We start from the raw sequence: 13,976 nt of genomic DNA, 5'->3' as shown, positions 1-13,976 counted from the left end.
GTACCTACATTTGGTTTTCCTCACTCTCACTGCTGTGGGTTTTTTTTCTGTATCCTGGGTCACCCAGCAGCGTTGCCCCCCCCTGTTTCTTGCTACGGCATTTATTAGAGCAATTCAACAGCTAGAACCTCACTCACTGCACATGGCTTATTTAAAGGAACCGGCTTCCCAGCTTGTAAATTTAAACCCAGTGTGGGGAACTGTGGCTTCCTGAGACAGAAATAAAAAGTCAATACAATAGTTGATTGGCCACAATGTCGCTTTCCTTTCATATCAAGTTGCTAAAGTGCAGCAGCTGGCGGTGTTTACTGTAAACGAGCAAGGGCTTTGTCACCACCAGAGAGCAAGTGCCTCTCCGGGAGCGCTGGAGACCTGATTTCTGTTTGCAAGTTGAACATTTCACTTCCTTCCCTCGCTTTCTTTTGTACTGGTGACTTAATTCTGGATGGAGCCCCAAAGCATCTGAAAAGCACGCACTAGGGAGCATGCCATTAGGCATGTGGATGCATCAAGAATCACGCAGGGGCTGAAGCTAAGCATTCCAGGACCTCTGCTAACTTGAGATTACTAAATACCTGTTCCGTAGATTCATTATTGTGATCTCACATGGTCATAGTGTTTGCAAAACAGAGGATCATACAACTATGAGACTGGACCCTGCAGATTACTCCTCTAGCAGTGGCGCTTTCCTCTGGCACAAGGATGCTTCCCCTGATGCAATGAGTACATGGTCTATCAAGGTTGTTAGCATTGCCTATTCTCACTGGCAGGAGCTCTCCAGAGTCTTGGATGCACAGGTCTGCCCCAACACCTATTATGTGATCCTTTAAATACGGCGGACTGAAACTGGGGTTTCCCGCATGCAAAGCAGATGCTCCAGTGTGGAGTCTCAGCTCCTCTACCTAATACCGAGCTATGGCACCTCACCAAATCTGGGAAAGGTTCCTTGTGCCAGAGGAAAGTGCCATCACTAGCGGAACAGATTCACAGAATAAAATCCACTGTAATCATATAGTCAATTCAACTACAAAGTGAGAACACTGCAAATCAGTAGAAGAAGCAGGTGAGCTGTGGGCAGCCGCCCATGGCTTCAACGGAACAGTTTACCCACAAACTGAGCCACAGAAGTGTTTCTTCTTGTGTTTCTGTCACTGATTAAGCGGTTTGGCAATGCATTATCTTTATTAAAAATAATAATAAAAGTGCTTCACGCTGATAGACCCGGTGGTTAAATATAGTGGGTTTGGGTTTGGCTTGGTTTTGGGTTGGAGTGCTCTTGGAGAGTATAAAGCCTAGGGTAAGAACACATTATGAGTTGTCCATAAGGGAAAGTGGGAACTCATGTATACTGTAACGTGTGACAATTCTATAAGCAGGTTCTTATTGCAAGCGAATATTGCAACTCACCATGACTTCCTTCATGGAACTGCCTTCCATGGAAGAAATCCATCTCACATTTAAATGGCTCTGATTCTCAGCTTCATTGCCTGAATTGCCATGAGTTACTGAAATGAGTCACAATTTTCCATAATGCAGTCTTTGGGAACACATGTCACACGCTGGGTCAACACAAGTTGCACACTGGGTCACACACTGTGGTTCGGGGCCGTGGTTCGGTAGCAGAGCATCTGCTTGGCATGCAAATGCTCCCAGGTTCAATCCCTGGTGTCTCTAGTTAAAAAGGATCGCTGAACGCCTGCAGAACCGCTACCAGTCTAAGTAGTAGACAATACTGACTTTGACCAATGCTCTTATTCAGTGTAAGGCAACTTCATGCGTGTTCCAGTTTGAAGCAGAGACCTCCAAGGGATAAAAGGTGCCCCTCTCTCTGAAGGGAAATGCAATCCTTCATTTGGATAGATCTTTGCTTCTATTAATGTTAAAAGATGGGAGTTCTCCCCCACAACAAGTCAAGGAAGGAAGACAGCCAATGGGCACCAACTCTCACTCATATATTATGCATCCTATTTAAGTACTCATAAATCATTCATAGCTAAAGGGCATGTAGAACCTTCTCCTCTCTTACAATCTATTAAGGCTCAGACGTCATCTCCTAGGCCGTATCTTTTCTAAGAAATTAAAAGCAAAAGAACAGAGACTGTAGGCAGCCATATGCTGGCTCCTCGCAAACAGGTTGCAGCTCAGAAGCCAGGAACATACTCCCTCTCCCTCCATTTTCCCCCTCTCCTGTGCAAATTAGCTACTCCCTTCCTCTGGTGGTCCGACCAAACAAGATTTAACATTATACCAGCTCAAATCCTAACCCTGCTTAATGCTACAGTCAGGTTTATAATCTTAATCTGGATTAGAAATGAGTAACACTGGGTAAGAGAAAACCTTGGTTAAAAGATATTTTCAGTGTTAACTATGGTTAGCATTGTTACAGATAGCATACCAGACCATAGTCCATACTGATAAGGGAAAGTGGGGGGATTTGTCTTGGGGAGGGAAAGCATTCCCAAAGACTTCCTGATTTGCAAACCGTGTCTTGGAAAAAGCCAGAATTACATTTTAACTGGGTCTGACTACCATATGCTGTCTCTGACAGCCAGAGCAGCGGTTTGCTTCCTTTGGACACATACCCGTAAAATCTCCCTGCAGATGTAGGCAATCCACTCCTCCTTCAATGTGTTCCCTTTTGTGTTCTTGATCAGGTCGGTGACAGAGCCAGCGCCACAAAACTCCATCACCAGCTGGCAAAGGAAACAAAAGTGCAATTATTATAATTAAACAGAAAGCATCCTCTGGATTACAATAAACCAGTGGAACACATTGTAGTTGGCAACGCCACTGAAAGAGAAAGCGATCGTTAAATAACAGCAAATCTTTCCACTTTCAGCATCCAAGTTCTTCTTGTCCTGGGAGGTGTCAAAAGCCAGGAGGGGGAAACTTTTAAAAGAAGTCAATAAAGGGAAATTATTATTATTTACAGAACTTCTACTGCAGATTACAGCATGAAACACATTTTATAATCCTCACTGCATTCATCCCTTCCAACATCCTCAGGAGGTGGATCATAAATATTCCCATTTAACAGATTGGGAACCGAAGCTGAATGATAGCAATGCTGAAGAACTCCCATGGAGCTAATGGCTCAAAGACTGGCTCTAAAGATTTCTGTTAAAGCTTTAGAAAAACAAGCAGGGGGTCAAAAGTTGTTCCAATGCAGCTGCAAGTGTATGAGCGTGCTAAGAGGGCTTGAACTTTGCGAAGGGGAAGAAGAGAACATGACCAGGAAGCAAATCCATGTGAAAGAGCAAAGGGACTGCAGCAGTTAAATCAGTGTTTCCCAGCCTGTGGGTCAGGACCAAAAAATGGGCTGCAAAGCCTCTGAAAGTGGGTCACAGGCCAGCCATCTGTAATGGCGGCTGCAACCTTCTCTTTTTCTCTTCTTCCTTTCCAGCTTCTCACATTCTTGCCCCACCTTCCCTCTTTGTGACAATAATGAAGGGGGGGAACAGCTGTCTGGCAACTAGTTAACTTTATGATTGTAAGTAGAAGAAGGGGGGAAGCTGGAGAGTGGGCGGGAGCTGTTCAGCACAAGGGAAAGTGAGAGGAGGAGAGAAAGAAGCATGTGTGAATGCAGACCCTGTCTTGACACCCCCTGCAATGCTCCACTGTCTTCTATCTACTGTGGGAGATGTACTGTACTGAGCCACCACCTGCCTCTTTGTCAACATCTGCTATCTTCCCACATCTCCTCAACCTACCCCCTGCCTGCCCCGTGTACCTTCTCAATCTCTTAAACCAGCCCTTCATATGGCTCACCATATGAAGTAAATTTGGACTTGTGGGTCACCATACCCAAAAGGTTGGGAACCACTGGGTTAGAGGATCAAACTAGGTTCTGGGAGACTCAGGTTCAAATGCCCAAAATGGCAATGAAGTCTGCTAGAAGATAGGATTTTGACAGGTAGCATTACAGAGTGTGTGTGTGTGTGGATTGGAAATGAGACAGTCCAATGTTTATATTATTGGAGGGGCTGTGGCTTAGTGGTAAAGCATCTGTGTGGCATGCAGAAGGTCCCTGGTTCAGTCCCTGGCACCTCCAGTTGAACAAAGATCAGGTCCCAGGTGATGTGAAAAAACTGCACCTGAGGGCCTGCAGAGCTGCTGCCAAAGCTCCAAGTGACACTTGATGGATTTGGGCAGCAGTGACCAGCACCCGGGAGATCCAGGTTCTGTCATGAAACTTGCTGGTTGACCATGTGCCTGTCACTCTCGCTCAACCTAGACTACTTCACAGGGGTGCTGTGAGTATAAAAACGGATGAAGGGAAAATGCAGTATATCACACTGAGTTCCTTGAAGGATAGACATGTCCCAAAATGTACTAAATAAACATCTGGCCACGGAAGACCTGATTTTACCACGATGCTCACCAGTGATGTTTTGTTCTTGCACTGGGGTGCTAGGCCTGTAAAGCAGCCAATTTGCTCAGTAAGCCAGAGGTTCATAGTCCCAGTGGGTCTTTGCTGGCATGCTAATTAAGCACCCATAGCCACACTGTCTGGATGACAACCCAGTTCACATGAGATGCAGTGCACATCCAACGCATCACATGTGAGCTCTTTCGCTTAATCAACATTGCATTTAAAATTGGGCCTAAATACACGGAGAGAGCACGTTCCTGCAGCTTTTGCACAAAATTCCCCATCAATTCGAAGGCAAATATCAGCATGTGACTCCACACTCTGTTTCTCTCTCACACAACAGACTCACATACAGACAACACCCTCTGCTTTCAAAGGACACATGTAGGGAGGACCCTTTGTCCTCAGAAGGGGCTTCACGATGCATCACAATTCAGGATACTCGGGTGACTGATTTTGTGCGCATCTCTACACATATGCTCTGTTTCACTAAGATTTGAGTCCAGTGGCACCTTAGAAACCAACCAGATTTTCAGAATGTCAGCTTTTGAGACTTAGAACTCCAAAAGTTTACACTTTGAAAATCATGTTGGTCTCTAAGGTGCCACTGGATTCAGATCCTGCTGTTCTCCTACAGACCAACACGGCTGCTCACCTAATTTTTTTCACTAAAAATAATTTGACTTACAAGGGCTATTTAGTATGGACAATGACCCTTCACCGTTTCAGGACAAGGAGTCTTACAGAACTTAAATACAGTACGACAAAAGAAGAAAATTGTCTGCTTCTGAACAAATTGCTCAGATGATTTAGTTAAGGGACTGTCCTTTCGGAATATAATATAGACTTAATGCGATACCATGGATAGCCAGCATAAAATACTTTAACAGAATAAAGTATTTAATAGAATAAAGGGAATAAATTCTGTATGAGAACGACAGAACTGTGTGGTCTTCTACTAAAGGCCCCTTCAGCAATATTTCTGAGGTTCATTTCTCTTTCAATTTTTTTCCAGACAGAAGGACCACTTTAAAGGTTATACGGACTGGCATGATTGCCACCAGTTGAGTAGCTTCTGTCACACTACTCTGGGAACAGATAAAATTTCTGCCCAGGCAGTTTGGGCAGAATGCTTGTTCATAATGACGCTGCAGTGATGTTCAGCAATGTGGGCCACCCCTTGGGATGCTACACTTCAATATTTAAACCCACTCATTTAAGGGCTGAATTCAATTCAGTTCAGACATTTAAGATATTACATGCTGAGACCGACACAGTTCTTTGAGCTGACCTGTATGAATCAGACTTGCAAAGATACTGATGAATGCTGGAGGCCCAATAAATCCTTTATTGATGTAGTTTCTTGATGCCATCATAATGTACAGTGACAGCCTGCATGACACAATGGCTAGAACATGGGGTTAGAAATAGGGAGCCAAAGGTTCATGTTCCCTGCTCAGTCATGCAGCTCACCGGATGACCTTAGGCCAATCACACTCACCCTTGGACTAACCTGCCCTTTGATGTGAGGACAAAATGGGGAACAGAATTATGTGTACACACCGAGTTTCTTGGAGGAAAGGCCAATCAAAATGTGATAAGATATCTTTCTAGAGATAGAAGCATTATTTGGATGAGTTAGCTGGATGGCATGGTTATTTCACTGCTGCTGATGGAGATGGAAGAAAACCATGTATTTTATGAGTGGGACCCTGAAATCACAGTTTGTATATCCTCGTCAATTCACTTTTCAAATATTTTCTAAAATGTAATCCAGACAAATGTCAAACTCTGCACAGAGCCAGAAGCCCATGAAGGAAACTGCTGACAACTGTTTCATGTTGGCTTCAACTCGAAGCCACAAAGCAGTCATATAAAGCTGCCTTTTGAAAACCCACAGATAATCTTATCGTATTGACCGAGTGCCTCTGACACCAGACAATGGATTTTTCAGAGCTGAAAAGCACTGTGCAAATTTGTGTGCATCGCAATAAACAAGGACTGGCATTCACAGACTCCAAGTATGATTGGATAAGCCACTCTACGGCCATTAGTCTCCTCGCTAGAGGCCGTGAACAGATAGACAGTGTCTCCCTATGTACACATGGTTCATAATTAAAAAGTGATGGGAAATGATGAACACATTCCACAACACTTTGCAATCATGAAATATTAAAGAGGTGGGACCCAGCATCATTAACAGTATCCAGTTCATTGATTAATTTGAGGGACTTTCTCAATGGTATGTCGGCTCCCTCAAATTTACAGGGTTGCGTGCCTCTGATTTCTGACCTTTCAAGATTAATATTTTTAGCAATTTGCATGAAGCACCCTGTTCAGCTAATGTATTAACAATCCTTGAACTGAAACGTTCAAAGATTCAAAGAGAACCAGGCAAGCCCACGAGGGAATATTCACACGGATGCTTCTAAGCTGATCCAGAATGAAAGTGAATGAATGGGAGAATGGTCAGATTCATCATCGATGGCTGGTGGAATGTGGGCTGAAAAGGGCAGGTATTCCCAAAGGTCACAACTGTTAGCACTCATTGCCAAACGAGAGGCCTATCCAATCAGTTGTGTCATGAATGTACTAAATAAAAAGGTGTCCAAATATTAATGAAGTCTGATGATGTATTCTAGATTACATCGATTCCACACATATTAAATATCGTCTCCTTCCAGGATCAAGGCTTGAAAATGTCCCTCATTATAACGAACACTCCAACCTTTGAAACAAACCTACTCCCTTTTGCAGAGGAGGAGAGAGCAAGAAATCTGAAGACCTAGGATACTGTCAAGAGGAAGGAGGATGAGGGTTTCCCCAAGCTGTGTTGCTGAAAGCAGGAAACAAATGGATCCCACTATGAACTATTCATCAATCTGGGAATGAAGCACCTCCATGCAGCTCCCAGCTAAGATGACAGAGAACACCTGGACTGAAGAGTGCAGCTTCAAGTCACGGCTTGAGTTTGAGTCCCTCCTAGCCCTTAGCTCTGAAAAAATGCTTGGACAAATAGTAGGACTGCTTCAATATTGAGGAGTTCAGTTGGGTTTGTCTAGCCCTGTTGGAATAATGCCTGCCTTTCCTGGGAACTCTCCATAGTCCTGAAAATCTCAACCTTGCTCCATTTCCTGACATCTGCATCTTACTGCACTTCCACTCAGATTGGTCTTGTTCAAATCCTCACAGAACTTCACTGAAATCATCACTGAACAGATGCCAGTCATTGTCCAACCACTTCTCTTGAAAGTGTTGGTGTATAGAAAAAGGTTGTTATTTTAGGACTGAAGAAGACAAGGAATTTAAGAGTGATTCTGGCTTGGCTTGGGTCATAAATAAATGACATAAATAATACATTTACAGGCAGCTGTGTTCTCCTCCGATTAAACATGTTATTTTCCCAATAATAACGTAATTCCAATAATACACAATGCATCAGAGGGTTCTAAGGCTTGGTAACACACTGCATTCACTGTGTAGTTTTAACAAGGTCAGAGGTTAGTGGAATTCAGAAGTAATCTCAGATTAGGTCCGAGTCCTCTTTCAGCACTATAATGAGGGCGAAATCTGTGAGAAAATGCTGTCTTCGTTTCACCTTGGAAAGAGGGCAGGAAACCTTAGCATTCCTCCCCAGAATACTTCCATATTGCTCATTCTGTACATGTATTTCCCCTACTCACCACCCTTTCATTATAAATCTACCAACCATTCTAAATCTAAGTTATGAAGGTTGCCATGGAAGCAAACCCTCTTCCGACAGGAAGGCAAGTGACTCTTCCCCCTCTGGGGAATGGCTCTGTCACTAGCGTTCTGCCCCCAGCTTTCACTAGCCTGGAGCTCCGTCTGCCTGCACGCTGCACCACACCAGCTTCTACAATCAGCAAAGGGGCACTGGAAAAGCCAGTGCTATTGTACATGCATGGCAGCTCCTTTCGGTTAATCACTTCAATACACCCTAGACAGCAAGGACAGATGACAAACATCCAGTAGAGTGGCACCTATATTACCCCGTGGATGTATGCTTTGTGTTAACATATTGAAATTAAAGAAGGGCTCCACAGCTTGCAATAACATTTCCAGAATCATTTCTGGAATACCAATGTGAACAGAGTTTCCTTTTTTTTTTTTTTCACTCGCTTGCAGTTCAGGGTTGCTTGGCCATCATGTTCCCAGCGTCTTCAGGATTAGACCCTGAGAACATACTGATGAACATTTTGTGCCGTGGTCTTGTGAAACGCAGCAAGGAAGGACTAAGTGGGGCTAAGGAAAATAACTAAGTGGGCTGAAGCAGGTTGACAAGTCCAATAGACGCAGAGCAGGTTCCTAGCCAATTTGTTCCTTGTGCTCAAGAGAATGAGAGCTAAACTACAAGTGACAAATTACACGAGGATGCTCACGTGAAGGGAGTCGCAATGTTAGCCGGGAAGCTGCGTTTTAAAAGAGATTGGAAGCCTCTGTCAATTTCCCCTCTCTACAGAGTCAGCAAAGATCTCTCCTCAGAGGATTTGTTTATTTCCTCTTCACCTTCTAGAAAGGGGAGGTGAAACTGACAGAGCCTTTGGGAGGCAAAGAGGAAATTAGCAAACCCTCTGAGGAGGAACTGTGCTGGCTCTGTAGAGAGGGGAAATGGACAGAGCCTTCCGATCTTTTTAAAAACTCAACTTCCTGGCTAACATTGCTCCCTTCACGTGCGTGCCCTTGTGTAATTCATCTCTTGTAGCTTAGCTCTCAGTAGCAGGACAACTGTGGGGTCAGAGAAGAGAAAGTGGTTGATTCTTTCCCTTCACCCAATATTCTGAGCAGCTCCCATTTTACAACATCTTATCTATGTAAGCTACTGCAAGCTCCTCTGACAGAGAGGGGCCAAGAGCCACACTAAATGTTACAGCATCCACAGGTCCAACTCATGGACACCAGCACCATTATAGAAAAGAATTTGGCCATTTTGCAGCAAGACTAGGTAACCTTGCCCCCCTCCCCACCTGCGTGCCTTTTCATGTTCTGAAACAACCATGTGTAGGGGAACTTGAAAAGAAAGCAGAGCGGAAACAAAGATTGCTTGGTCCAATGCTGCCACAGACCCAATTAGGACTGGGCCTTTGCAGCATTTTTAAACGGCTGAATTCTTCTTTACACTGGTGTTGGTATCCACAGATTGCACCCATAGTTGCTGTAATGTCTGGTTTGGCTCTGAGAAGTTGAAAAGTTGTGGGCATGGCAGTTGGTAGGAAAAACTTTCAGGGGAGAGAGTATATGGAAAGCAGAAGAACGGGAATTCTCTTGATTGTTACTTTTCAGGGTTTTTTTATATAAATGTAAAGTCATTTCATATATTATTGCTAATGATCCTATGTAATTTTTAAGAAAGGTAAGTCTACTTGGCAGAATTGTGTAGCTGATCAAGCTACTTCAGGGTACATTGGTCATCTATCCATCACATTTTTATACCACTTTTCCTCTACGGAGCTCAGGGTTTCTTTATTTATTTAGATATTTGTATGCTTTTCCACTCAATGGGGAACCAAAGATGATCTTCTCCTTTTAATCTTCACAACAACCATCCTGTGAGGTAGCTTAGGACATGGGAGAGTGACTGGTCCAAGCTCATCCAGGGAACTTCCCTAGCACAGTGGGGATTTGAACCTGGGTCTATGAGAGCCCAGTCTGACACTCTCAACTGCTATCAGGGCTCATTTTGAGGGGGAATGCACAGGAATTCAGTTCTGGCCCCAAAGAGGTCACATGTCAGGTGGCCCCGCCCACCTGACTCTCAGCCATTTTGGGCCCATTTCAGCCTGGATTGGGGCCTAAACGGCCCAGATCAGGCCTCTGATGGGTGGTGGATCATTCTCCCACTCAGTAGCGCCCCGATCATGACCATTTTGGGCCCTTTTTCGGCCCCTTTTTGCCATTTTGGGCCCAATTTCAGCCCTGAATGGCCAGGACTGGGTCCAAAACAGCCAGGATAGGTGATGTCAGGGTGTGTGGCATATGCTAATGAGTCCCTCCAGCTCTTTTTCTATGAAATGACCCCTGACTGCTATACCGTTCTGGGTCTCGGAACTGTGTACACTGCAAATCCAGGCAAAAACAGTGGCACTGTTTGATCCCTATGCTCATTCTTCCTAACCACAGCTAGGGAAAAAAGCACAGGAGATTTCCTTACAGCTGCCGTCTCACGTTCCTGGTATCATTTTGCCTTAAAAAAGGGAACAGTAAGGCAAAAACATGACAGACAGGGCTACGCACAGACTCCAAAAATACCACAGCCACCCACTGACTATATGCACTATATGTAGTAGCTGTGCAGAGAACTGCCCTGTCAGATCAGCCCTCATCCCTACATTCTCCTAAATAGCACTGCTTTCCATCTTTCTGTAAAGACTGTCAATGAGGACTCCCGTCTAACATTTGGGTGACCATTATGCAAAGTCAGAGTCGCGCCCAGAAGGACTTGTGCTCTAGCTAAGGCAGACAAAGTAACTGAGGAGGGGGCATGATGGTAAGCCAAACCTATGAAAAGGAGACAGGGTGGTACATGACGTCATGGAAAGAGAGCCAGTCCTTTAGTTATGTAGCTCCTGGATTCTGAAGAGCCAAACCAGCACTTTAAACCAGCACTTTAAACTGAGCAACAAGTGACATTGTTTCAGCAGAGGTGTGATAGGCTCATTTGTTGGCCACAAGTGGCTAACAAACATTGGCCTCAAGAAATCACCCAAAGCAGTCAGCTCTTTTTTGTAATGCCTTTTCTGCCATTATATCTTCCATAAAGCATTTCTTATTACCAAATGACCTCAGGTCTTTCTCCTCTCTCTCTTGGCACTTGTACTCTTCAAAGTTCTCATGTCTGACTACTAAGATAGCACTGCTGCCCTTTTTGGAGGGAACATATTTCTTACTTCCACTGAATTAGCTACCCTTTTAACAAAATGTTAGAAGCTCTCCCTGGAAAGAAAAACACATGCACGGCAGAGGCCAGGACTTGAGAAAGATCACTAGGATAGGATGCTTTGGGTCTCGGTGATTATCACTGACACAGGAACGGGATGAAACCAACCTGTTGGGTTATTTATGCATTTCCTTGTAGTAAAATGTGGAGTGGATTGTTGGGAAGTGTGACTATCAAAAGCTTATTGCCCTATACCACCACCACCCAAATCTCAGAAGATAAAGCCCCAAGCACACGGCCTGCTGGGCATTCAAGTTCTGGTCCCTTGGGGCCTGGCAGCTATGCTCTTTACCAGCAGTACTGGATCTCAGTCCTGTTTCCCTTTAGAGGGATCTGTTATTTGTAGGCAACCCTGGGTTTCTTTACACTGACTTTTTCAGCTTCATGGAGTGCCTTGGAGGGCACCTGCACCCCCGATTACTCTTTGTAACCAGGCAATCCGATGGGGCTTTGAGGGACAGGGTCACACTACTTGGATAGTTCCTGGTTCTCTCTATCAGGGCTCCTACTAATTGCTCTACTGGGCAGAGTTGGCCACATCTGGTCCCTAAGGCAATTTCATTCCGATGGTGACGGCCTTACCAGCCCTCATTTATATGCCGTCCTGAACAGCACGGTGGCAAAGAATGCCCTCAAGTCATAGCTTACTTATGGCAACCCCTGGTGGGGTTTTCAAGGCAAGAGACTAACAGAGGTGGTTTGCCATTGCCTGCCTCTGCATCCCTGGTCTTCATTGGAGGTCTCCCATCCAATGCCCAACCTGCTTAGCTTCTGAGATCTGACGAAATCAAGCTCACCTGGGCTGTCCAGGTCAAGGCTCACTTCCCAATAATGAGACCTTTATTACAGAGCTGATGGTGGGGATCTTTTAACCTAGCAAAATAAATCTTGTGACCTTCTGACCATCACTCTCTGGCCTCCAAAAAACAGAATCTGTTCAACTATGCAATAGGGGATCTTTTTAAAAACACCCCTCCAAATTGGAGGAAAATCTGTAAGTGCGTTTAACAAGTCCTTAATCTCCCCCCGCCTCCTCCTTACTGGCTTCCTTCTACCCTGTTATTGAGCAATGTGAAAATTGAAAGACGCACGTCAAGCATGAAGGCGCAACACAATATGTCAGAAAGCAGCCTTGTTTAAAGGAGATTTTAATCTGTACTGAAAGAGCTCTGGCTTTTTTCTGTTTCCGTATCACCTCATGGAGTGTTGATAAAGAGAATTACTCGGGCGTTATCAGCAGAGAGTTTCATTCCAACAAAGATGATGGGGGAAAATAAACAAGTGTTTATCTCCGGAGCAGGGGCGATAGAATTCTCACAAGTTCTAGTTCAATCAGATGCCTAAAAATGTAATGATTGAGAATGTGGGACAAAGAATACAGTGCTACTCTTAATAATGAGCCAGGAGGTAATTCCCAACTGTGATGCAGGATAGAGGTTATGCTGTCAAACTAGGATCCAGGAGATCCCAGGATCAAATTCCCATTCAACCTTGATGCTTGCTGGTTGATCTCGGGCTGGTCACTCTCTCAGCCTTCCCCAACTCATCTGTGAAGACGAAATGGAGAAGATAAAACCATGTACACCGCTTCCTCCCAAGCTCCTTGGAGACTGGGTGGGATAAACATGTAACATAGATTATTTGGTTCTCTCATACAGACCCTAGAAATGATTAATGTCTCATCCATGGTACTGTTTTCAAAATTAAACAGCGGGCATGGATCACGGGCCTGCAAGGAAGAAATCATTTATTTCTGTGCCAGATCTGAGGGCAGACCTTACAAGAAATGCAGGACTGCTGACAAAATGGTCACCCTGTTTTTGAGAGCTTTCTCAGCATAATCTCTGCTATAGTTTATGCTGGGCCCTTGATATTATGCCATGAGTTCTCCTGCCCCTACCATCAGCCGCCAACAGAGAGGATTAGGGATGGGAGAAAACAAGAGAGTACAGATTTAAGGGGGGGAGATCAGAAAACTGTGCAAAGAGATTCTGGAGGAAGTAGAAGAAACATAGCATGAGGCTGCTTCTTACAGCAACAGCACTGTATATCCTGTAGTGTTTAAATCCTATTAGTATAGCATTCTAATCTAACAGCATATTAATTTTACTGTATCCTGAAAAAGGGGCACTGTTCCCCTTTCAAACTGTGTCAGGAAAGAAATGTACTCTCTTCTACAATAACGTGTAGGTGATTTAATGTAACAGAGGAACAGTTTCTTTCAAAAAATACAACCGAATTCTACAAAAAGGCAAAGGAACAATCAGCCCCTTTCAGCTTGCCATGAAAGGGCATAAAGATGTGGAATACTATACAAATAGAGGTACCGCATTAAACTATAGTAAATGACAGGAAAAGATGGAAAGGAGGGGCTATGCCTACCCAAAGCTGATCATCCATTCCTGGAGGATTTTTTTTAATGAAAGCACCATAATACGTAGCAATGTTTCGATGATGAGAATATTTCTTCAGCATGTTAATTTCTTGTTTGATTTCCTCTTCTTCATCCTAGATAAAAAGAAATATATATATATATATCAGTGTCACCAAGTCAATTTCTGCCTTATTGGCAAGAATAATTTCTCTCTTATAATTCACTGGTTCTCAAACTCTGGATTCCTGACTCTCTCACAGGTGGGCCACAAGGTT

At 44.2% G+C, this 13,976-nt stretch overlaps 1 protein-coding gene across 1 annotated transcript in view; it reads right to left on the bottom strand.

Annotated features, from left to right (window-relative positions):
- The window catches only part of TNIK (TRAF2 and NCK interacting kinase), a 350,725-nt gene that overhangs the window by 143,650 nt on the left and 193,099 nt on the right, over positions 1 to 13,976 (bottom strand). Inside the window, exons 4-5 of the mRNA XM_054983851.1 lie at positions 13,710 to 13,835; positions 2,583 to 2,693 (exon numbers count right to left, since the gene is read on the bottom strand). Coding sequence (XP_054839826.1) covers positions 2,583 to 2,693; positions 13,710 to 13,835 — 237 coding nt within the window. The remainder of the gene's footprint in view (positions 1 to 2,582; positions 2,694 to 13,709; positions 13,836 to 13,976) is intronic.

This window comes from Eublepharis macularius, chromosome 6 (assembly GCF_028583425.1).
Source record: "Eublepharis macularius isolate TG4126 chromosome 6, MPM_Emac_v1.0, whole genome shotgun sequence".
NCBI lineage: Eukaryota > Metazoa > Chordata > Lepidosauria > Squamata > Eublepharidae > Eublepharis > Eublepharis macularius.
Note: the sequence above shows the minus strand (reverse complement) of the source record. Positions and strands in the feature narration are given on the sequence as shown.